The following is a 22,134-nucleotide window of genomic DNA, read 5'->3' on the forward strand; positions in this document are numbered from 1 at the left end:
CAGGAACAAATTAGTCTCCTGGAGACGAGGCCGGGCCAGTTCCTGCCGTGTTACATTATTAAATTTGTAATCTTCATTCTAAGACTTTCCAGCAGCGAATAAGAACCAAATTTAAAATGCCGGCTCTGCATTTCGGGAATGAAGCTCTTTGTCAAGAGCTCTTGAAACCCATAATTTCTCTCCAGAGGGAAATGTCTATGTCTTTTAAAAAATTAAAATAAAAAATAAAGGAAAACCACTCTTTAGTGAAAGGTTGGGTTCGCACGGCTGCCTGAGACCCTGATCCCGGCCAGGAATCGGGGGTGGGGTCTGTGTGTCTCCAGCCCCAGCAGGGGCTGAGAGTGGGGCCCAGCCTCCGGATGCCCGGGGCTGCCTGGGAGAGTTCAATCCCGGGGAGAGTGGCCTCGTGCCCACCTCACCCCGAAGTGGCCGGCAGATGTGCTGATTGGTGAAAGGGTTTGGTAAAAGTTGGACCACGGTCCCTGAAAGAATCGACCCACGTCAGGCTCTTGAGAGTTTTCTTGCCACCTGTTGGTGGGGGACCCGGCTGCCGGTGGAGCCGTGGGCTGCATCCTTGCTGCCTTTGGACTGGGAAGGAAGGCCCGCATCTGTGGTCACCGTGGGGTCGCTCTGCAGCCTTCCTCACTGGGGCAAAGCGGGGCGTGCCCACCCTGTGCCCTCCTTTCAGCCCCTGCTCTGGGTACGTGGGCCCCGGAACTCCCTGTCCAGAGGGCTCTGAGTCCGCTCCCCAGATCTGTTCAGACCGCTTCCCTAGTTCCACCCAGGGTGGGCTCTGCCCATCACCGGTGCCCTGACGGGTGGCCCCGAAGTGGCAGTTTGTGGGAGTGAGAACAGAATATGGATGTGCAGAGGGGGCCCCTTGCTGTGTGGGGGGCTGGGGTGGGGTGTAGGGGTGGGGAGAGGGGGCCGAAGGGAAGGGGCAGGCGCAGCTGAGGGCCTGCTCCCCTCGCTCTGCGTGTTCGGCCCTGGAACTCCGAGGACTTGAAGTTTGAGCCTGTCCTGGCCCTCAAAGTCATTACCAAGGCATATTTGTCAAAGTGGAAGGGGAGGACATATTTTATTTAATAGCCTGATTTATAACTTTTAAATATTTAGAACAAGTATGAGGGCCTGCATTGCCCCGGTTCCTCATCGTCCTTTGAACTGAGAGCGAGAGCGAGCCAGGCACGGCCCTTCCCCGCGTGGTCCCGTGTCCTGGGCCTGGTGCAGCCACGCGGTTTATCTGGCACCTTTGTGCGAATCAGAGGGAGACGCTTTCCCCCTTACCTGCACTCCACACGATGGAATTCACCTGGTACCTCCTGCAGGAGGATGCATTAGAAAAAGCCCCCCCCCCCTTCTCTAGGACCAGAGGGGTGCACAGCTGGGCAAGTGAATCAGGTGCGTCTCAGCCCTGTGACCGCCCTCACTGGGCACCTGTGTGCGGGCAGCGGCCAGTGCCATGGTTCCCAGGGCCCCGCCGGCCCAAACCAGGGAGGAGCCCCGGGCAAGGCCGGAAGGCGAAGTGCTGACTCACTGGGACCCCGACACGACCATGACGTCATCCTGCACGTTTTGTTTGGTTTTGTGTGTTTGCTTCGTTGCTGAGACGTCCCGTGTGCGTGAAGTCATACAGCGTTGGTGCGACTCCCTCCACTGAGCGTGAGGCCCTCTCCGTCCGTCCCTCCGTGGAGCTGCACGTGGCAAGATTTCATTCTTCTTTATGACTGAGCTCCCACCGCATGTGTGTGCCGCATCTTGATCCGTTTGTCTGTCACTCCCTACACTTCCAATAATTCCCCTGATCGTGAGAGCGGACGTTTATTTTGTGTTTTACGCATGCCAGGTGCTCTGAGCACTTTGCCTGGAGTATCCTACTGAAACGGCAGGGTGTGAGGGGAGTACAGGCGTCACGCCCATTGTGCAGACGAGGAGACCGAGGCTCGGAGAGGACAGGCTCATCTTCGGCCCAGGGCCTTTCCACAGGAAGGTCGCACTCGGGCCCGCTGGCGCTGAGTCTGTGAGCCTGACCGCTGCTCTGCACCGCTGTTCACAATGTTTTAAAGCATTCTGGGTGCAGTGAACTTGGTTACTGACCTCTATTCCAATGTGCTGGGTACTGAAGGGGTGGTACAGGCGAGGGTGGGGGCTCCCTGAGGCGGGAGGAAAGACAAGCAGAGCAGATAACTGGGTGACCCGATTGAGCAGGGGGTGAGGCGTGCGGCCTTGAGGAGGAGAAGCTGCTTGTCAGTCTCGCCCCGGGGACGGTGCTCAGTCTCCCGAGGGTCCTGTGTGGTCGGGGGGGTTGGGGGAGCTTCCTATGGTTTCTCTGGGCCTCGGCGGGGCCAGGTGGGTGCGTTAGGAAAGGGCGCGGGAGGAAGTGGGACCAGGACCGAGGTGTGGGTGGGTTAGGAAGGGCCCTTCTTGAAGGCCAGAGCTGTGCTGTCACCTTCAGGACTCTCTACCGCCACCACCACCACCGCCACCACCACTACCACCGTCCTTTCCAAAATTGGGAAAGTGAGATCGAGAGGGGAAGGAAGGGTCGTCTGGAACATTCCAGCCAGGGTGGACACGGAGCTCGGGCCTCTGAGCCCTCCCGGGCCAAGGCCTGTACCTGGAGTGGGAGAGCCACCGTCGTTTTAATTTTTTAGAACAATATCGTACTCTTACAAGTTGCAAATACTCGTGCGGTTGTGCTAGCTGGCATTTCCCGCGCACACGTGTGTTCCAGATGCCGTGCTGGGATTTCACGCACGTGACCTTGTGTAGTCCTCAGAGCGAACCTCCAAGGAAGGTCCTCTTGCTGCTCCCGTTTTATAGACGAAGCGATTAACGAACTCCTCCAAGGTCAGACACCAGCAACCGGCAGAACCTTGCATCCAAGGTCCTCCGTCTGTGCTGTGCATACCGGTGGTGGGAATTTTGGAAAGATGCAGAGAAAACACACAACGAGAAAATAAAAGTGGCTTCCGTTCTGTCATCCGAAAGCAGAACATTTAACCAGTGGAAACGCATTTCTTTTCCGGGGTGTGTGTGTGTGTGCGTGTGTGTGTGTGTGTGTGTGTGTGTGTGTGTGCAGGGGTGCATGTGCAAACCAAGGCAGGGCCGTGCTGTGACACTGTTCTGTAAACTGAAGCCACTATTTAAAAACCACCTTAAAAAGACCTTCACAGGCTGGTCTCCCCAGGGACAGCGATTTCTAGGATCGGGCCTGGAGCCGCGTACGATCGGTGTGTAGACCACGGACCTGCCCAGACAGGCCCAGGCAGCTCACCCTCACAGCCACGCTTCCTTTTCCTCCCTGCTTTCGGCTCCTGTTCCTGTAAAACAAATAAATTAATTAATTAAGAAACTGACAGACCTACTCAGGATTTTATTCCATGCCTGGCCCTGCATTTAAATGCAAGAAGCAGAAGGCTTGGGAGCTATAAATAGCCCAGGCTGCTTCTGAACGGCGGCGGGGAGAATTTGTAGGTTCTGTTTCCTCCCAACCTGGTGACCTGGATTACTTCCTGCGCGGCTGCTTTCCTCACTGCCTCCTCTGCCCATCCTTCACGGAGAAGAGCAAGTCCTTCTCCAAGAGTCAGAGAGCCCCTCCCCTGGGCCTGGGTGCTGGGTGCACGCACGTGAGTGTGCCGCCAGCTCCATCACGACCTGGGGTGGTGGGGGTAGGCGTCCACAAATGAAAATCTTGTCATCGTGGGACCCACCGAAGAGGGGTCCCTAGGTCTGGGAGTCAGGGAAGGCTTCCTGGAGGAGGAGATGCTGGAGCTGAAAAAGGGAAGAAGGGGTCAGGGAACCTGGGGAGCAAGTGGCCTGGGAGGAGGACCCTGTGGGGCCAGGAGTGTCATGCTTGGCACAGAGCAAGTTTTCGTTATTAACAAGTGATCGCAAGCTGTTTTGCCAGCATGTCCTGGGTTCCTTTGGTGGCTCCCAGGGCTTCTGGAAGCCAATGACATTGGCTAAAAGAGGGTGCTCAGCATTTCAGATCGATTTCAACGGGCTCTGCACACGCCTTCCCCTCTGGAACCGGAATGCTGAGCTCCAGCCCAGACAACTCCATTGAAAGTCTCCTCTGATGGACCTGGAAGGTGCTGCTTCACAGTGAGCTCCCCCAGGGGATGCTGACGTTCGACCGCTCACGCTTGGGACTCACAGCGCCCACCCGTCTCCCGTCCGGGGACTGGGCCCTGGTCCCCAGCCCGGCCTCTCTGGGAGGACAGCGAAGGGAGCTCACAACCTTCTGAGGCGGTTCCCTCTGCTGACAGACCCCCAGCTACGGGAAGCGCCTCTTCCCTTGCTCCCCGAGTCGCCTTCACCGTTCATTCTAACGCAGTGGGGACCCTGCAAATCAACTTTGCACAGTCCCTTGTTGTCTACAAACTGCTTATTTAACTCGAAGGCTGAACCACACTGGTTTTGAAGTCAGACGGGCCGGCATTTAAACCACTCCCCTTTCCTTGCCCTACCCTATTAGCTGTGACCTCAAACCAGTGCGTTAGCCGCCCTGTGCTTCAGCGTCCTCGTCTCCTCAATGTAGATAATCACAGTGCACACCTCTCAGATCCCTGGAAGCATTGAATAACGTGTGTGTTATTGGCTCGGTACAGTAATAAGACACTTCATAGCAATTTATTATTATCACTACTATTACACAAAACACTTGCATGGTAAATTCAATCTTCTAGAGGTTTTTATCGAGTGCTGAATGAGTGCCCAGCCCCGCTGTAGGTGACGGGGCGCGCCGTGAAGAAGTTCTGACTAAATGGCTGTCATCATTATCAGTGTTGTTAGTATTATTCGAGCTACACTGAGCTGAGATACTGAGTAGGTAGTGAAATCACCCACCTTCTACCGGCAGGAAGATGAAGCTCAGAGCATTAGGGGGTTTCTGAAGCCTCACTCGGCTGATAAGAGATGGGAAGTGATTCTATCTGTCTTCCATGCATCTTCTGTTGGTGTTTTGCGGTCGCGCCTACATGAAGGAAGAGAGGAAGGGAGGAAGGAAGGGAGGGAGGGCGGCAGGGACCATTAGGCTCAGGGTTCAGAGTCTCCCCCGGCCTGGCCTCCAGGACTTCCTCCGTGCCAGGCGGTTTCGGGACAGCTCCGTGGTCTTTTCTTCTCTCCCTCCACCGTGTCCCAGCAGAGAAATCCAGTTCTGATGTCTCCGAGCATCTTACAGGCATAAAGGAGTCCTCGGGGAGCTCCGTGCGGCCTGACTGCTCAGCCCGTGGCCCCTGGTTGCGTTGCAGCCCGAATGTGGTCTGGGTTCTCAGATCTGCTTCGGTGGCCACGTGCAGCTGACACCTCGCCCACTGTCTGCAGCCCCGCTCTTCCCCGAGTCGCTGCCCAGCGCCCACAGGGTGGCTTCCCATTGGTTGGGTCCCAGGCTGTCCGCTGCTGGCGTAGAATGCCCCTTGCTCTTGGCCTCCTCACTGTTCCAGGGAAGCGAGCAGGAGCTTTGGCCACTGAGTCCTCTCCTAGAGGTCTGCCTTTCAGCCTGATCTTCCTCCACTGGTCGAAAGGCTTTGTCCCCAAGTAAAGAAACCATACACATCAACCAGGGGATGAGAAATGTAACTAGGAAAGGGTCCTTGCAATCGGACATACAGACTTGTTCTTTGCTGGCGAGGTCGGTCCCCAGCCCGGGGCTCTCATGTCCTTTGCCCTGCACGCGATGCTGGCTCGGGCTTCCCTCCTGTGAGCCTTGCTCTGAGCTTGCTCGCTCTCTCGCACCGCGAGTGGCTGCCCCGTTTCTTTCTCCCCTTCCATCCCCTTCATCAATGGCGCAACGCTGATTTTTAGTAGCCTCTTGACAGTGGGAAAAGCCCGAGTTGAGAGTCGAGGGACCACTTCCAGAGCAGTTCTGCTCCACGGAAACTTCTGTTGGCCGCAGGTGACTATGCAGCACTTGAAACGTGGCTAGTGCAACGGAGAAACCAAACTCTTCATCTTTAAACTTTTAATTGAAGTGGTCACGTGTGGCTACTGGCTACCATTAGGCCGTGTATTGGGCAGCTCAGCTCTGTATGTGCTGAACTAGAGGACCCCAAGCAGGTTTCGAACCCTCCCTGGGGAGATGGAAGGGTACGGCCAGGGGCTCCAGATGGAAGCTGTCTGGAGCAGAGGCTGGGGTCTGGGACCAGCTAAGGCTGGAGCACAGTCCCACTGTGCCGAACGCCAGCTGTGTGATCCCGGGCAAATCACACAACCTCTCTGCTTCAGCGTCTTCATCTGTAAAAAGGGACGTAATCACAGTCTCCTCACCAGGTTAAAGTGGGGTTTAAAGATGCAACAAATCTCGCCCCCAGGAGGCTCTTGACAAATGGTAGACGTAGTTTTCGCTGGTGTTGTGGGAACCCGTTTTCTCTCCTGCCACTTTAGGCAACTTTCTGCTACAAATGGTTACAAAGCACTTACTTTCAGGGCCTGAGTTCATAACCTTGACACCCCCGCCCCCGAAATTATGTATAAGTTGTGTCCTAGTGTGTCTATTTGTTATTCTGGAGAAAACCAGAATTTTTTAAATGGAGAAAAACATCTTTCGAGAGATTTTTCCAAGGGACCCAAGCGGTTTCAGAGCTCCGGGAGGGGAAGAAACCGGTGTTCACGGTGCGTGTGTGACGGGGCCGGTGTAGCCAGGAAGGCGGCGGCCCGGCTCCAGACAGCCAGCGGCCCTGTCCCAGCCCTGCCCCCTCCCAGCCGTGTGCCCCTGGCTGAACTTCAGCCTCCTCATCTGTGAAGTGGGAACTAGATGGGAGACCTATTTCATGGGTGGTCGTGGGGATTAAATGAACGAATTCGCGTTCATTGCGTAGTGTGGCACCTGGCACGTGGACAGCGCCCAGGGGTTGCTAGCTGCTTGTATCCTCTTCACCATCACCATCATCATCTTCTTCCTCCTCCTCATCACCATTGTTTCCATTCACTGCACGCCAGGCTTGATGCGGGGTGTGTCCGCCTTCCGAGGCCTGTGCTTCCTCGCCGGCCACACCATCTCCAAGTTCATCTCTTACCGTCCCCATCGCTCACGGTGCTCATGCTGCTCTGGCTTCCTGGTTGTTGTTGTTTTTTTTTTAAATTTTTTTAGATTTTTATTTATTTATTTTTAGAGAGGGAAGGGAGGGAGAAAGAGAGAGAGAAACATCAATGTGCATTTGCTGGGGGCCATGGCCTGCAACCCAGCACGTGCCCTGACTGGGAATTGAACCTGCCACACTTTGGTTCGCAGCCCGTGCTCAATCCACTGAGCTATGCCAGTGAGCTATGCCAGCCAGGGCACTTCCTGGTTGTTTGTCGGGTGTACAGACGCCCGTCTGCCCCAGGGTCCCTCTGTGCGCAGAGTCTGCATTGGGAGCCGGACCCCCTGCCAGCCCCCGGCCCCTGCCAGCCCAGATACCCACCTGGCCCATTTCTTTACCTCCTTCAGGTCTTTCCCCACATACCGTGGTGAGGCCTCCCTCGCCTCTGTTTAAAAACGAGACACCCGTCCCTCCACTCACCTTCTGGCGCCCTCTCTGTCATTATGTGTCTGTGTGGCTTCAGGTTTGCTTGCCTCGTCTGCACTGGAGCTTCGGGAGGGCGCTCTGTGCCCCTCACTTTGTTTTCTGCTCCAGCACCAGCACCTAGCACAGTGCTTACCATGTAAAGGTGCTCGAGAAAAGGCTTGGTGAGGGAGGGAGTGAATGAATGAATCTCGTTGTGTCTGAGGCAGACTCCCGCAGAGCCTGAAACTCCAGAAGATGTCTCATGCAATTTCTCCCACCCCAGCCTGGAAGGGCTCAGAGGACAAGGACCCCCTCTGTCTTGCTCGGTGCTGTGTCCTCAGCACTAGTACAAGGCCCGGCACACATATGTGGGCTGGATGCACGAATAAATAGATGCAGGTGTAGTGGGATATAGGGACTGGCAGAGCGTCTGTGGCTGTCCCGAGGAGGGGCTCTGGCCAGCCTGGGGAGAGGGGGCGCAGAGCCATAGAAGAATTCACACACGAGGCGAGGTGAGGAGTCTCCTGTCCCTGGGAAGCTCGCCTTGACTCTTACTTGGCCAACGATGGAGCAACTTGGGGACAAAGGGAGGGTGGTGGCTTCCCCTCCTACAGGAGGCTGGGTGGCCTGTGGCAGCCCTTCTGCATCTTGATGTCTGCCTGAGCCTGTCCTTGGAGTTAAAAATAGCCAAGGATGGCAGCCCAAGGCCACGCGGCCTGTCTCCACCAGGGAGCGGGGATTCTGCTGCCCGGCCTCGGCCTCGAAGGGGGCTGCTGGGCGGCAGGTCTGCGAGGCCAGCAGCTCGCAGAGCTACCCCTTCCTGCCCCCTTGAGGAGAAGCACAGACTCCTCTTTCTCTCCCCATCGGGGACGGCTCTAAATGAGCTATAGGATGTCACAGCTCGGAGGGCCCTCCAGGCCTGGGACCTTGGCAGACATCACCAGTTAATTAAGCTGCCTCACCCCCGCCCCCCTTCCTGGGACGGCGGCAGGAACCACCGATCAATCACGGCACCCTTCTCTGCCAAGTCTAGACAGTCTAAGAATTCTTAACATGGGGTATTTTAGGTAACAGCTACCAGAGGTGACAAAAATAAGAAGGCATTTATCATCATAATCTAGTCCAGTCCCCTCATGGTGGAGAAACTAAAGCTTGGGGGCGGGGGGCAGAAACTTGTGTGATGTCACCTAGGAAGTCCATAGCGAAGCCGGGACCGGACCCGGAGCCCTAACTCTTTGACGAGACTCCCCACCCCATTCCCCTCTGGTCTCTGCTGCATCCTCTTTCCCATGAGAACTGGACAAAAGAAAGGTGTTTAACCCACGGACTGCAGGCCTCAACATTTTATGCAACACGTTGTGTATATGGGTGGGGTAGTTTTCTAAGGAAAGAGAGAATAGCTTTCGTCAGCGTCTCAAGAGGATCCTTGCACAACCCAGAAAGGCGAGGAATTGGGGGAAAAAGCAAGTGAGTGAAATGGGCCGAAGTCTGGCCGTGCAAAGTGTGGACCACAGAGCAGCAGCGTCGGCCTCACCGAGGAGCTGTTAGAGATGCAGAATCTTGCAGGTTCGATTCCCAGTCAGGGCACATGCCTGGGCTGCAGGCCATGGCCCCCAGCAACCGCACATTGATGTTTCTCTCTCTTCTCTCTCTTTCTCCCTCCCTTCCCTCTCTAAAAATAAATAAATAAAATCTTTTTAAAAATAACATAATCCAATTGTTTTAAAAAAAGAAAAGAAATGCAGAAACTCAAGCCCACCTGCGCCTGCTGAATCGGAATTTTAACAAGACCCCTGCGTGACTCATTTGCACATTCAAGTCGGAGAAGGCAGAGCTGGAATTCGGAAGCCTGAGCAGGCTGTGGTTTCCTGGATGGGTTCGGGACAGCTGCCGAGTGCCAGGCACCTTTGCAAGTCGTGTCCCTGCCCTCCTTTGAGAACCTGGAAGGAAACGGAGGCTCCTCAGCCAAGACGGGGCCCAGCTGCTTGGCAGCTCTGCCAAGGCCAGATCAAGGGAGGTCTTTGTTTCATCTGTTTGCAAATAAAGGGTTGGACTTCTATCCAAGGAGTGTGAGCCCCCGCCTGCAAGAGGCAGGTGTGCAGGCAGGTTCTTGCCTGGAAAGGCTTAGTGAGCACCCTTAGCCGCCTCCTGCAGAGCGGTGCAGGCAGAGACTGGATTTTTCAGCAGCCGTGGCATTTGGATGAGCTGAGCGGGAGGAGCAGGGAATGTGCGCTGGAGGCCGACTTAACCAGCAGCCGCTGGTGCTGAGAACAGCTCATCCCGGGGGGTGGTTTCCTCCGGTGAGTGCTAGTGCCAGGTGGTTGTAGCTGGTGCCGACTGGTCTCGGCTGATCCTGGCCAGTTCTTCTGGGTCTGTTGGGCTCTGATGGAGCTGACCATGTGTAGACGGAGGAAGGTGGCAGTGGGCAGCCTGGGGCACAGACAGAAGGCCTGCCCTGCTGGGGCTGGGAGTGAGGAACTCCACCTCCTCTCCCGCATGTGCTCCCTGCGTGTCTTCTCCCGTGCGCCTTTGCGGGGATACTAGTGCCTGTGTGTGCTCGGAGGATGGCAGGCCTGGGGTTCGAACCCCACCGCCCAGGCCGTGTCTGGCCTTTGCAACGGGCTTCACGTGCTGACAGAGGCCAGTGTGACCCGAAGAAACCCTACTCACCCCCATACCGCTGGCTCCTCAACGCTCCTATTCCATGTAGAACAGGGGTCAAGAGCGGGGTCTGGGGGATGAGATGGATGTATACATATACACACACATGCAGTTTATCGAGATATCATTGCATAGCCTACAACTCACCGACTTAAATGGACCACTCAGTGGGTTTTTGTGTATTCATTAAGTGCTCATCACCAGAGTCTCAGAGCATTCTCATCGCCCCCAGAAGAAACCCTCACACTCGTTAGTCCTCACTTTAGGTCCCCCCTTCACTGCAGGCCCTGGCAACCACCAGTCTGCCCTCCATGGCAGTGGTTTCGCCTGTTCCGGGCATTTCACGTAAAGTCGAGGCATCCGTGGTGCGTTGTGCCTGGCTCCTTTCATGTTGCTTATTTTCCAGGTTTGCCCGTGCTGCAGCCTTTATCAGTACTCGGTCCTTTTTATGGCTGAGTAATACTCCAGCACTGGGATAGCCTGCATTCCGTTCGTTCATCAGCACTGAGCCCTCGACGGTCTGCACTCGCGACTGTGGGCATCGTGCTGCTGTGAACCTTGCGTGCAGCTCTGTGTGCGGAGCGGGTGGATTTGTTCCGCATTCCCCCTCCCTAGCCAGCTGTGGGACCGGCAGCAGCCTGCCTCAGTCCTCAGAGCCTCAGTTTCTGAGAGTTTCTGGGACCTGGGGACATTGCTGTCCAGCCCAGAGCAGACAGGAGATGCTACTTGTTCATAATGGCAATTACAATGTACCGAGTGCCCTTGTCTTTATCGCAGCAGCCACTGTGCATAGGTTACATCATTGAGTTCGGCCCCGCCGGGGGCACCAGAGGATTTATTTGTTTCACAGTTAACGATGGTGACGGGCTAACATGCTTCCTTGTTACAGCAAATCATTTCAGAGTCTGCTGCGTTCTCTTTTCAGTGTGTGTGCAGGGGGTGAGAACTTCCCCACACCTCCCTCTACTTTTTGGCTTCTTCACGTCATTAGGGGGCCTATGTCTTATCTTTCCCTTTCTTTCGTACTTAAAAATTTTTTTAAAAATATACACGGAGAGAAGTGCAGAGGCAGGAAGAGTCCTGGTGCCATCATTCCTGCTTTTCCTTCTGCCCTGACAACGGTGCGTCCCAGAAAGGGCTGGCTCCTTCGTCCCGAGTCCCAGAAGAATTCGTGGGATAGAGCCACCGCTGACTCACAAGGGGCGGTCAATATGAGCAAGAACTAAACCTTTGTTCCGTAAGCCGCTGAAATGTGGGGGTCACTTGTTACTGCAGCATAACCTAGCGAGAGCTGACCACTACAGTTAGTCCTTACAACAGTAGATGACGTGGGTGCTATAATGATTTCTATTTTCTGAGGCAACTGAGGCTCGGAGAAGCTCAGGGACTTTCTTTAGTTTACCAAGAAAGTAGCGGAGGGAGGCTTCAAGTCCCAAACCCAGTTATTCTGCCTCCGGAGCCCATCCTTCTGAGAAGACAGAAGCATGTGGGCCGTGTTTGGGGGAGGATGGGCAACCCAGTGCGGATGTGCACGCGACCTGGTAAGTGCGTGGCGTCACCTCGCAGTGTAGGTTTCGGGCAGGCGGTGAAAGCCCTGAGTGCTGTGCCCATGGGGTCTGCCTGCGGCCCGCAACCCGACTTCTTCCAGAGCTTGCTCGGCTTTTCCGGTGCAGGCGGCAGCGGCTTCCCGGAGAGGGGCAGGCACGTGTGGGGACTGTAAGTTGTCTTCCTCCCGCCGACGGCTGAGCGGCCCCTTCTTCAGAAACTCTTCCCATGCTAGCTGGAATAGAGGGAGGGCCTTTCCCGTGACCCTTCCTGCTAGGCGTGGGCCCGCCCCGTCCCCCAGATGCATTTCCCCTGCATCCAGAACTCTTCGTCCCCAGTTTACACTCGATTCCACACGTTTGCCTCCTTCCTCCAGGTTTTGCACGTACCAGTGGAGTTCTCGGTTGCCAACGTCCAGAGGAAGTACTGGCATCTGCAGTAAAATCCTATTACGATTTTATTTGCCATCCATTCTAATTCAGTATTGAAATAATTCTACTCACAACCCGAGCCCTCTCCCTACTTCCAATGCTGCATCTATTCCTCTTATTACTCTTGCCACCCTGTGTATATTCTGCCCTTGGACCGTTCTGTGTTGCAATGGAAACACCTTGTATTATAATCGCCCCTTTGCTTGTCTGTCTCCTGGCAGACTGGGAGTTTCAGCGAAGTCTGGGTTTAATTCCTCGTGTGTTATGAGACTCCAGCGCAGACCCTGAGCAGGCACTTAGTAAGAGTTTGCTGAAGGAATGATAATTACTTATCTGTTTCATCTCCCCTCCCCCTCTACTAACTATAAGCTCCCGAGAGACGGTGACTGTGTCTTATTAGAATCCCCAATGCCAGAAAAAGCATGGAATAGGGAAGGAGCTCAGTAAATGTTACTTTAATGGGTAAGTGAGAATATATCTTATTCCAGGGTCAGGGTTACAAAGGACATTCCTGTACATGGCCCAGTTGACCCTTCCAAAATATTCAGATTCTCCTTGTCTAGAGTTCTTAAGTCCTTATCACAGGCTCTTTGGCTCCCTTGCTCCTATCTATTTAATTTTTGCATCTTTATGATCGATCACTCCCTTTTTATTCTTCAAGTCATCTGGAAGAAGGTCTGAGGAATTCACCGCCCCTGCCCCCTTCCTTAGTGTAAAGCCGCCGAAAGGATAAACTGCACTGTGTTCCACTCCAACCCGAGCTCGTGCTCCCACTGAGCAGCTTTGCCATCTGGGGCAGGCTCATGGGCCTCCCTGTGCTCTGCTCTGAAGATGGAGACAGGAGTGGTTGTGAGGCCCAGATGAAGTCACACAAGTTGAGCGCCCAGCACCGGCTCAGGTCGAGCTCAGCAAATGGGAGTTCCTGTCCATCGCAGGATGGGGGACTTAGAGGCACCAGTGAGAAGGAGCTGTGGTTGAGTATCAGCATGGGTTGCGATGGCCTAGTTATTTTGGGATCTCTTCTCCGGCTGAGCACCGCCTTTGCCCCAGGCAAGCCTCGGCCTCCGCTCCGAGTCAGCACCACGGACAGTTCCCGGGCGTCCCGCCGGCTGTGCGGCTGCTGCGCTGAATACGTCTGAGCCGCATTGAATCACAAGTTATAGCGTCATTGTATACGCACCGCAAGAGAACGGAAACATGTCAGCATTTACGTCTAGCTTACCATCGGCTGTCATTCATATCTTAATTTGAGGAGTGTTGAAACAATGTATGTCTGAGAATCTATGAAATGACGATAACTTATGGGTGACGGTATCAGTGAGCAGCTGACCACTGACTGCCCTTTGAACAGGTTAGTTGTGATAGCCAGTGTTTACTGAATGCCTGCTGTGCCCCAGCCCTGTCTTGCTGCTTCCCTGTCCCGGGTGCTGTCTGCCCTCTGTCGGTTTATTTAACAGACATCACAGTTGGGGAAGGCGAAGGTGAGCACGCAGACAGTTCACGAACGGTTTTCCCACCGCCCTGCTTCCCTCAGTCTTCCAGGCCCGAGCCTTGTTGCCTCAGAACGCTGCCTCCTGCTGGAAGGTAATCGCACGTGTTAACCTTTTCAGTCCACATGATGCTGAACCCGGTCAGAAAGCATTTCAAACGCAGAGCCCGTGACCTGACAAGTTCACTCCTAGGTGTGTGCCCAGGAGAAATGGGAACAAACGGTCACCAAAAGACACGCACGGGAATGTGTGTGATGGAGCTATTTGCAACGTCCCCGAATCGGAAACCACCCAAACGCTCCTCGACGGTGGGAAGGGTGGGCCGCGCTGGGTGCGGAATCAGAGTGAAGGCGGAGTGGGCTCACGCTGTCCACACCAGCCAGGCAGACTGAGGACTGTGCTTCAAGACGCAGTGGAATAGAGACCCCCAGAGAGGTGAGAATACGGGGGCCCTGGGGCTCAAGGAGTTTGATCAGGGGACCCTTCGTGGAAGAGGTGGCCTTTGAATCCTGTGGCAGGGCAAAGCGAGTCCATGACCCAGTCGGACGTGGTGTTCGAGCTGGAAGGACCGGGCCTTGAGTTCCAGCTCTGCCGTCCGTAGCTGTGTGTGTCCTTGGGAAAGTTATTTAACTTTCTCCATCCTCGTTTTCTCCCCCTGCCCCCAAACTGGGTAGGTAGTAGTTCACTCATGACTCCTTGTGAGAACTAAATGAGATGATGCCTGCGTAAACACGTGGCGTAGCATCGGGCAAAATGGTACCAGTAACTTTAATAATAGCCCCCTTTCCCGCTCCTTACCGAGTACCACCACCCACCGAGGATGCCCTGACGTTATTATATTATTACATGACCTTATTGTGATGTTTAATCCTCACAAAAGCCCTAAGAGTTTGATGAATGCCCAATAATTTGTAAGTGCTATTTAAAGCTTAGCTCTGGAGGACGGTTAGAACTTCTATAGGGAAGGGGAGGGAGGGAGGGAGGTAAAGGAGAGAACGCCAGGGTGAGGAGGTCACCGAGGGTGGATGTGAGCGGAGAGGTGCCGAGCGGGTCTGGGGTGTGGAGGCGGAGGGAGGCCGGGAGCAGGTGGGGAGGGGGTCAGGGGATGGAGAGTCTCGAATGCTGGGGTGCAAAGACGAACCTCGTTTGGCAGGCAGTGTGGAGCCATTCTGTTTCAAATAGGATTATAGCGTGATGGAAGGTGTGACTTATTTATGAATTTGTATTACAGAATTAACACATTATCTGTAAAACTTCAAGAGGCATAGAAGCATACAAAAGAGAAAATCTCCCCAGTGTGCTGCTTGGAGTATATAAATTGGTCCAATTCCTTTGGAAAATTATTTGGCGATGCCTGCTAAAGCTGAACAAATGCCTGTCCTGTGACCCAGCAATTCTGCTCCGAGGTGTATTTCTCAGAGACCTGGGTGCAGATGTTCACCAGGCCATGCACTAAAGTAATTACAGCGGCATTATTTTTAATAGTCCCAGACTGGAAAAAATCAAATGCCCATAAGCAGGACATAAATAGATTGTGGTATATTCAACAGTGGAATACTGCCTAGCTGTGATGATAAGCCATTTACAACTACATATAAAAGCATGGATGGATCTCATACAATCAACATAATATGGAACAGGAGAAGCACCCTCCCCACCCCCCCAGAGAAAATCATGCTCTGCGTATCAAGTTCAAAACCAGGCAAAACTAATCTCTGGTGTTAGCGATCAGGAGAGTGGCCGCCCTGGTGGAGCAAGACGGAGACTGGAGGAGGGCAGCAGTGGGCTTCGGAGACCCTAGAAAAGCTCTGATTCTTCCCCTGGGAGCTGGTGACCTGGGGGTGTCTAGTTTGCAACGATTATCAAGCTGTCCCCTTAGGGCTTGTGCACTTTTCTCTGTATGTCTTATCCTTACATGTGGACAGGCCACAAAATGACCTTCCACCTCCCTCCTCTAAAATCGTTTTTCCCCACAGTCATTCCCCAGGAGCAGTGTAGTTCGAGTCCCCCCAGGGTTTTCTGAGCCCGTGCACCAAGATAAAGCTGAAGCTACGGGCCTATAGCTTTACAAAAACAGCACCATATTTTCTATACCATCCCACAATGTGTTGTTTTTTTTTAGCTTAATAATTCGAGGCGGCCTTCCTGTGTTTGTGTGCACGTGGAGCCTGATGATTCTTTTGGAACAGTTACTCAGCATTTTACTGTGGGGCGTGTCACTCTGTCGACTGGTCCTCTCTCAGTGGACAGTTCATTCCGGCCTTTCACTGGCGCCAGCCGTTCTGTGGGGAGCCTCTGCGTGCATGTCTCCGTGTGCTTTTGTGACTCTCCGTGGAGAACACGTTAGTGTAGGGGTGGACTCTCTCCGTCTGAGGTGGTAAATCAGGATAGTTAATCTGTTAATGGCTCGTTTGGTGGGTTGGAAGCAGGGAGACCAGGTAGGAGGCTGTTAAAATAGTTTAGACTTGAGGTAGCGAGGGTGGTTGGGTGCGAAGGGGATGCGCAGGGAGGGATAGGAGAGGCGTGAAGGGCAAAGACTTTACGTGATTCGGCACTGATGGGAGAGGGGGACAGTCAGGGAGGTCCTGGGGTCCTGAGACTGGGGGACTGGGAGGTCTGGGGATGCAGGTCGGAAGGAGTTGAGTGTGGGATGTGGGACCAGGTGCGGGTTCAGTTCTGGTCGGCTTGCGTCCAGGGGGCCTGGTGCGTCATCCGGGGGGTGGCGTCCAGAACGCAGCTGGAAGTGTTGCTCTGGACAGAGTTAAGGGCTCCAGACGGAGGCACGGGGTTCGATCAAGGTGGTCCTCGTGCTGCTGCGGGGGGATGGAGTCAGCGAGGGGGAGGGTCCAGAGGAGAGACGGGATCGGTGTACAGGGATGGCGGCAGCGGTCGAAGAGACAGAGGACATCTGCTGGAATTCGAGACCACAGAGACCAAAGAGGAGGGTCCGAAGTGACTGGAGCTCCAAGGATGAAGTAATCGGGAGGCTGTGTCAGTCCCCGCCCCTCTGGCCCCCCGTGGGTGTTACCATTGCATCATGTACTTAACACACCTGTGCTTAGTCCACGTGATCACCTGGGTGATGCCCACCTCCCTCTCTGAACTGTGGCCTCACGCCACTCTCGCTCTGCGTCCCGGGCGTCGGACACAGTGTTCAGCACAGGGCGGGGTTGGTTCCCTAGTGTTGGCGGGTTCGCTGCCTCCTGCAGGGCCCCAGCCCCACACGCACCACTCTGCTGGGAGAAGAGGGGCTTGGGGACTTGTGGGAGAACATTGGAGCTGCACAGTTTTGAGTGCTGGGTGCAGCCAGTGTGAGTGGGTGGCCCAAAATGGGTCACTCCAAGTCCGTGTACTTGTGTGTCACAGCGGCCAGCCACAGCGGGGACCCAGAGCTCACGGCTCCGCCCCAGGCCTCTGTGGTGGAGCATTGTAGCCACGCAGGATGGAGCCTCTCTTCTCAGTGGAGACCAGGCTCAGAAGTGCATTCAGCAGCTTCCTGGGGGCTTCCCACTGAACAGGAAGGCACCCACTAGATGTTTCTTGGGTGCTTTCATTCACCCCGAAGGGGGCTCGGGGAGCAGGCCCCGGTGCGCGGCTGCGGTCGGAGCTGTGGTTGAGCTGGTTTAGCGAGCCGTGCGAACGGAGAGGCGGCGTGGCGGCCACACCGCGGGAGACGGGAGTGCGTGGTCGGTGGTGTGGTGGGAGAGGCTGTTCTCCGAGGAGAGGTGTTGGTTGAAGGGGGTGGTGGAAGAAGCGAAGGCTGAGCAGACTTGCAGGGGGCGTGGAAAGAGCCAGAAGACGGAGAGGTGGCAGATTCTAGGTCCGGAGAGGACGCTGGGGTGGGAGGAGGTGGGGAGGGAGAGCAGACGGCAGAGGCAGGGAGAGGGCAGCCCTCCCGCTCCAGGGGGAGGGGAGAGGAGGGGAGGGGAGGGGCAGGTGGGAAGGTCTGCGGTCGGTGAACTCGGGGAATGAGAAAGGACAAGTGGGAGAAAGGCCGTCTGTTGGGGCGGAGGGGGCTCTGGGGCGGGGAGTGAGTGGGAACGCACTGGGACCGTCACCTGGGGGACTGTGACTGCATGAGCAAGCGATGGCCAGTGGACGGGTTAGATGGTAGACCTTGTTGGTGTGGCCAGGTCCAACTGTGGTCCCAGACTGGGCACTCACGAGGGGGAGGGTGGCATGTCGGGGAGACACACTAGATCTTGGCTTGGGGGTACCTGGGGAACGCCGGAGGTCTTTCTCTGCAGTGGCTGCGGTTACCTTTGTTTGCCACCTACTGTGTGCCAGGCACTGTGGTACACATTCTGTCATTTAACCATCTCAAGAGCTCCATGGGGCAGATGCTACCTGGCTTGGCCAAGGTCAGCTGGCCTGTGACCGTGCCTGGGCTGATCACTGCAAAGTCAGGCTCCCCTGTGTGGCCGTGCACCTGTCCTGGGGCCCAAAGAGGGCACCGGGTGTGGGATGCTTGGGGACCGTAGAGTGTCCCTCAGATGTGAAGCCCAGTTCTCCAATCATCCTCCCTGGTCCCCTGGGGACTGAGTTGTCGCCATGTTCGGTCCTGCCCTTTCCCAAGAGACCTGTGTCAGACCCTGGCGGGCGGGGGCGAGCCAGCACAGGGCGAGGAGGGGAGGTAGAAATCACAGGCAGGGGTCCGGTGTGGGTCCCCGGCCCCAGGACCGTGCTCGTGGGCACATGAGTGGAGGAGGGCCGTCTCCGTGCCTGCGAGTGTCTCTGAGTGAGCACGCGTGTGTTTTGGGATCTTTCTCGGCGCCTCGGTACCTGCTCTACGCAGAGAAACAGCAGTGGTGGGGGTGGGGCGTCGCTGCAGGTACCAGTTAGTGAAAGTACAAACAGTGGAGTGAGGGGAACACAGACACAGGGACATACATGTTCTCCCGTGTGCCTGGGCGACACGCACGGGAACGCACAGTGTCAGCTTTCCCATGTGCTTTCCCGAGTGGCTTGCCAGGCCCCTCGGATGTGGGTGCATGTGTCTGAGTGAGTGGCCCTGGAAGCACAGTTCGAGGGGTCCGTGGAAGCCCCTGGCCACACGGGGACAGGCACCGAGACGTGCACACGCACACTATCTTTGCACGTGTATTCCTGTGCTTTTTCCTGAGTCTGTGGGCACCTGTATCCGTATGGGAGACGTACATGTGGGCACACGCTCTGAGATACACACCCAGAGCGTCTGCGTCTGTGTGTCTGTCTCAGCGCCAGGAGGAAGGGGATGCCGTTGCTGTGTTGGGCGGAGGGAGGCTGGGAGAAGGCCAGCGGCGGGCATCTGGGCTTGCTCTGTCTCCCGGCACGCACACCCAGCTGTCCTGTCCAGCTGCCCAGCGGGATGATGGGGTTTGGGTGGCGCTGCTGTCCCCCAGGGGCTCAGCAAGCACTGGTGAAACCCCGGAGGTCTGCCAGCTCACCCCAGACTTCGTGGGGAAGATCCCACTAAAGGTCCACCCCACCTCTAGCAAAGCCACAGCCCCCACAGGGCGGTGGCAGCTGGAAACCATGCGATGATGGCCAGGCCTCGGGGCACGGAGCAGAGGGGTCCCCCTGGGGCCGAAGCCTGGCTCCCTCTCTCCCTGACTCTACAGAAGTGGACGTGCCACTCAGCCTCCGTGCCTCGGGTGGGGGTGTTAAAGCCGGGAGTGGGAGCACGCACCTCGTGGGGCTGGGGACAGTCAGGGCCGCTCTCAGGGCAGGGCCGCCGTCAGCCAGCAGGTTGTGGCTGAAGCCCGGCCGGGACGGGACCTGTCCTCGGCCGTGTCCTTGCAGGGTTCAACCTTCTCTGTGGAGAAAGGTTGTCCATGAGCCACCCTGCGTGGGGGGTGGTGAGTTAGGGAGGGAGCCGCAGCGGTGCCACAGGGCGGAGAGGGGCAGCGGTGGGAGGGCCAGGGCGTGCTCAGGGAAGGTCTTGGGTAGGACGAGGTGTGGTCACAGAGCGGGAGCAGGGATTGAGCGGCTGTGGGGGAGGGGCTGTCCCAGGAGAGGAACTAGCCAGGGCAGAGGGCCATTTGTCTTACAAGAACCGTGTTCTTCTCCCATTTTACAGTTGGGGAAACAGAGGCACAGAGAGGCTGAGTGATTTGCCTGGAGTCTCACAGCCGATGAGGAAGGGATCCAAGATTTGAACCTGGGCAGCCTGGTTTCAGAGCCAAAGGGCTAAATCTGTGGTCCTCAACCGGGGGTGACTTTGGCCCCCAGGGGATGCTGGGCAATGTCTGGAGACGCTTTTGACTGCCCTGCTGGATTGGAGGGCACTTCTAGCATTTACTGGGTGGGGGCCAGGGACACCTTCACGATGCGCAGGACGCCCCTGACGACGAAGCAGCATCACATCCGAACCGCCCGCGGTGCTGGGGCGGAGAAACCCTGCACAGCACTTCACAAGAGTATGACACATAGTAGGTGCTCAGTAAGCAATAGCCAAAGAGGAGAAAGGATTTGGAGAAGGTTGCGAGGCAGAAGTGAGTTCCCATTCAAAGGGGAGAAACAGTCCGTGTGTATGAATCCGTCACGTGAGAGGACACTGGTGACACAGTTTTGGGTGGGTGTGAAGGGCAGACTGCCGGGGGCGGGCAGGTGCAGGTGAGGCTGGTGGTAGGGAGGAGGTGGATGGATGGGGGGTGGGGGCTGAAGCTGAGCAGCCACCAGCCACCGAAATGCTAACCAGATGTCTCGCCCCTCTGTCCCCTCCCACCCTGTGTCTCTCTCCTCCTCCCTCGGCCTCTGCCACGAAGGGGACAGCCGGAGGCTGAAGGGGATCCAGAGGAGCACGGAGACGGGCCTGGCGGTGGAGATGCCCAGCCGGACGCTGCGCCAGGCCAGCCACGAGTCCATCGAGGACAGCATGAACAGCTACGGCTCGGAGGGCAAGTGAGTGCGAGCCCGGAGCCCGGCCTGGCTCCTGGTCTTCCCTGGCTCCAGGTCTTCCCTGGCGCGGGGCGGGAGGACTCAGCCCGGGAGGGGCGGGGCCTGAGGGTTGCTGGGCTACCCAGCTCCAGAAGCGGGGGTGATGACCCCGGGAAGCTGCGAGGAAGAGCGGGGTGAGCCAGACTCTGGTGCCTGCCTGCCTGCCTGGGTCTGGGTCTTGGCTCCACCACTCACCGGCTGTGTGACCTCGGTCAGGTCATCTGCCTGTGCCTCAGTTTCCCCATCTGTAAAGTGAGGATAAACACTAACCTCATAGGGTGTCATCAAGACTAAGCTCAATTTTATAAAAAGCACAGGGCAGAGCTCGGCCTCCTCCTGGCTGCCCCCCCCCATTTCGGGCCCTGTCTTGCAGCTGGGGCTCCCGCTGGCTGGAAGCCATCCCACCCCCAGCCCCTCCTAAATTGGGCATCCCCGGCCTGTGTGAGTGGCCTGACCTTGGCAGATACTGCCGGTCCACCCACCTCCTTGGGAGACTTTCCGGAGGGCGAAAGGAGGAGGAGGAGGAAGACAGGCGGAAGGGAACAAATGTTTTCTTTAACCTGAGACACTGGCAAGGCAACAAAACCTGGAGGAAGGTATTGGGGGTATCTGAGTAGCAGTGGGTCCCTGTTGACCCCCGGGAGCGGGTCAGGAGGTTTGGGTCCTAGTCCTGGCTCCGCCACTGACCCCGAGGGGCCTTGGACGCGTTCCTTGGCCTGTCCGAGCATCCGGAGGCCGGCAAGCATCTCGTCTGCTGCTTTCCAGGCAGGTCGGAGGACCAGGCCATGGGAGGGCAGGGCGGTGCGGTGAGCAGCAGCAGGAAGTCAACCCATATTCCCATTTTATATATAGAACAGGAAACGAAGACTCGGAAATGCCACACCGCCGTCACCAAGGGCAGCAGCGTGGGAAGGAAATGAAGTTGTTGCGAGGAGTGAATGAGTCGATATACGGGGGGGCACTTAGAATAGCGACTGGCACGTAGCAAGCACTACTGTTCACTATGTTGCACGGTGTTTGTTGTTGACTTAGCCGCTGTTATTTGAGTATCTTGCTCCTTCAGGTCAATTGCATCCTAACGGATACAGCGAGCCCCGCTAAATACAATCGTGTCTATAAAGTGCTTAGCACAGAGTGGGCGCAGGATACATGTTGGCTTTACAATGATTAAATAAGGTTTCAGATGGATGTCTTGAGCCCCGTGGAGCGGGGACTGGGTGGGTTGGAAGGTGCAGGGTCCAGTAGAGGGCAGAGCCTTGCCCTCCTGAGAGGGGCTGAGCTCCGCCAGGGGCTGCCCCTGGCCCAACACCTGGGTGAGGAAGGGAAGGTGAAGGGCCAGGTGGGGCCCTTGAGCTGTGTGGCTGGCATCCTCTTGTTCTGGGGGTATTCTGGGCACCGGCAGGACCCAGATGCCAGGCTCTGAAACAGGAGGGGGTGCGGCCGTCCTCCTCCTGGGCTCCTGCCAGCCCAGCTGAGGCGTCCAGGAAGCCAGGGTGCTTGAGCAGCCTCCGCCAGCCCTCGGCCCTGGGTGCTCCTGGGTCTGTCTACCCCGGGCACTGGGTCACTGGGCGTGAGCGTTCCTGCAAGTGGGCCCAGGGG

At 56.4% G+C, this 22,134-nt stretch overlaps 1 protein-coding gene across 1 annotated transcript in view; it reads left to right on the forward strand.

Annotated features, from left to right (window-relative positions):
- Positions 1-22,134, forward strand: part of RIMS4 (regulating synaptic membrane exocytosis 4) — a 50,334-nt gene that overhangs the window by 13,746 nt on the left and 14,454 nt on the right. The window contains exon 2 of the mRNA XM_045833723.1: positions 20,364-20,499. Coding sequence (XP_045689679.1) covers positions 20,364-20,499 — 136 coding nt within the window. The remainder of the gene's footprint in view (positions 1-20,363; positions 20,500-22,134) is intronic.

This window comes from Phyllostomus hastatus, unplaced genomic scaffold (genome assembly GCF_019186645.2).
Source record: "Phyllostomus hastatus isolate PE091 unplaced genomic scaffold, TTU_PhHast_1.1 phas_contig_17, whole genome shotgun sequence".
Lineage (NCBI taxonomy): Eukaryota > Metazoa > Chordata > Mammalia > Chiroptera > Phyllostomidae > Phyllostomus > Phyllostomus hastatus.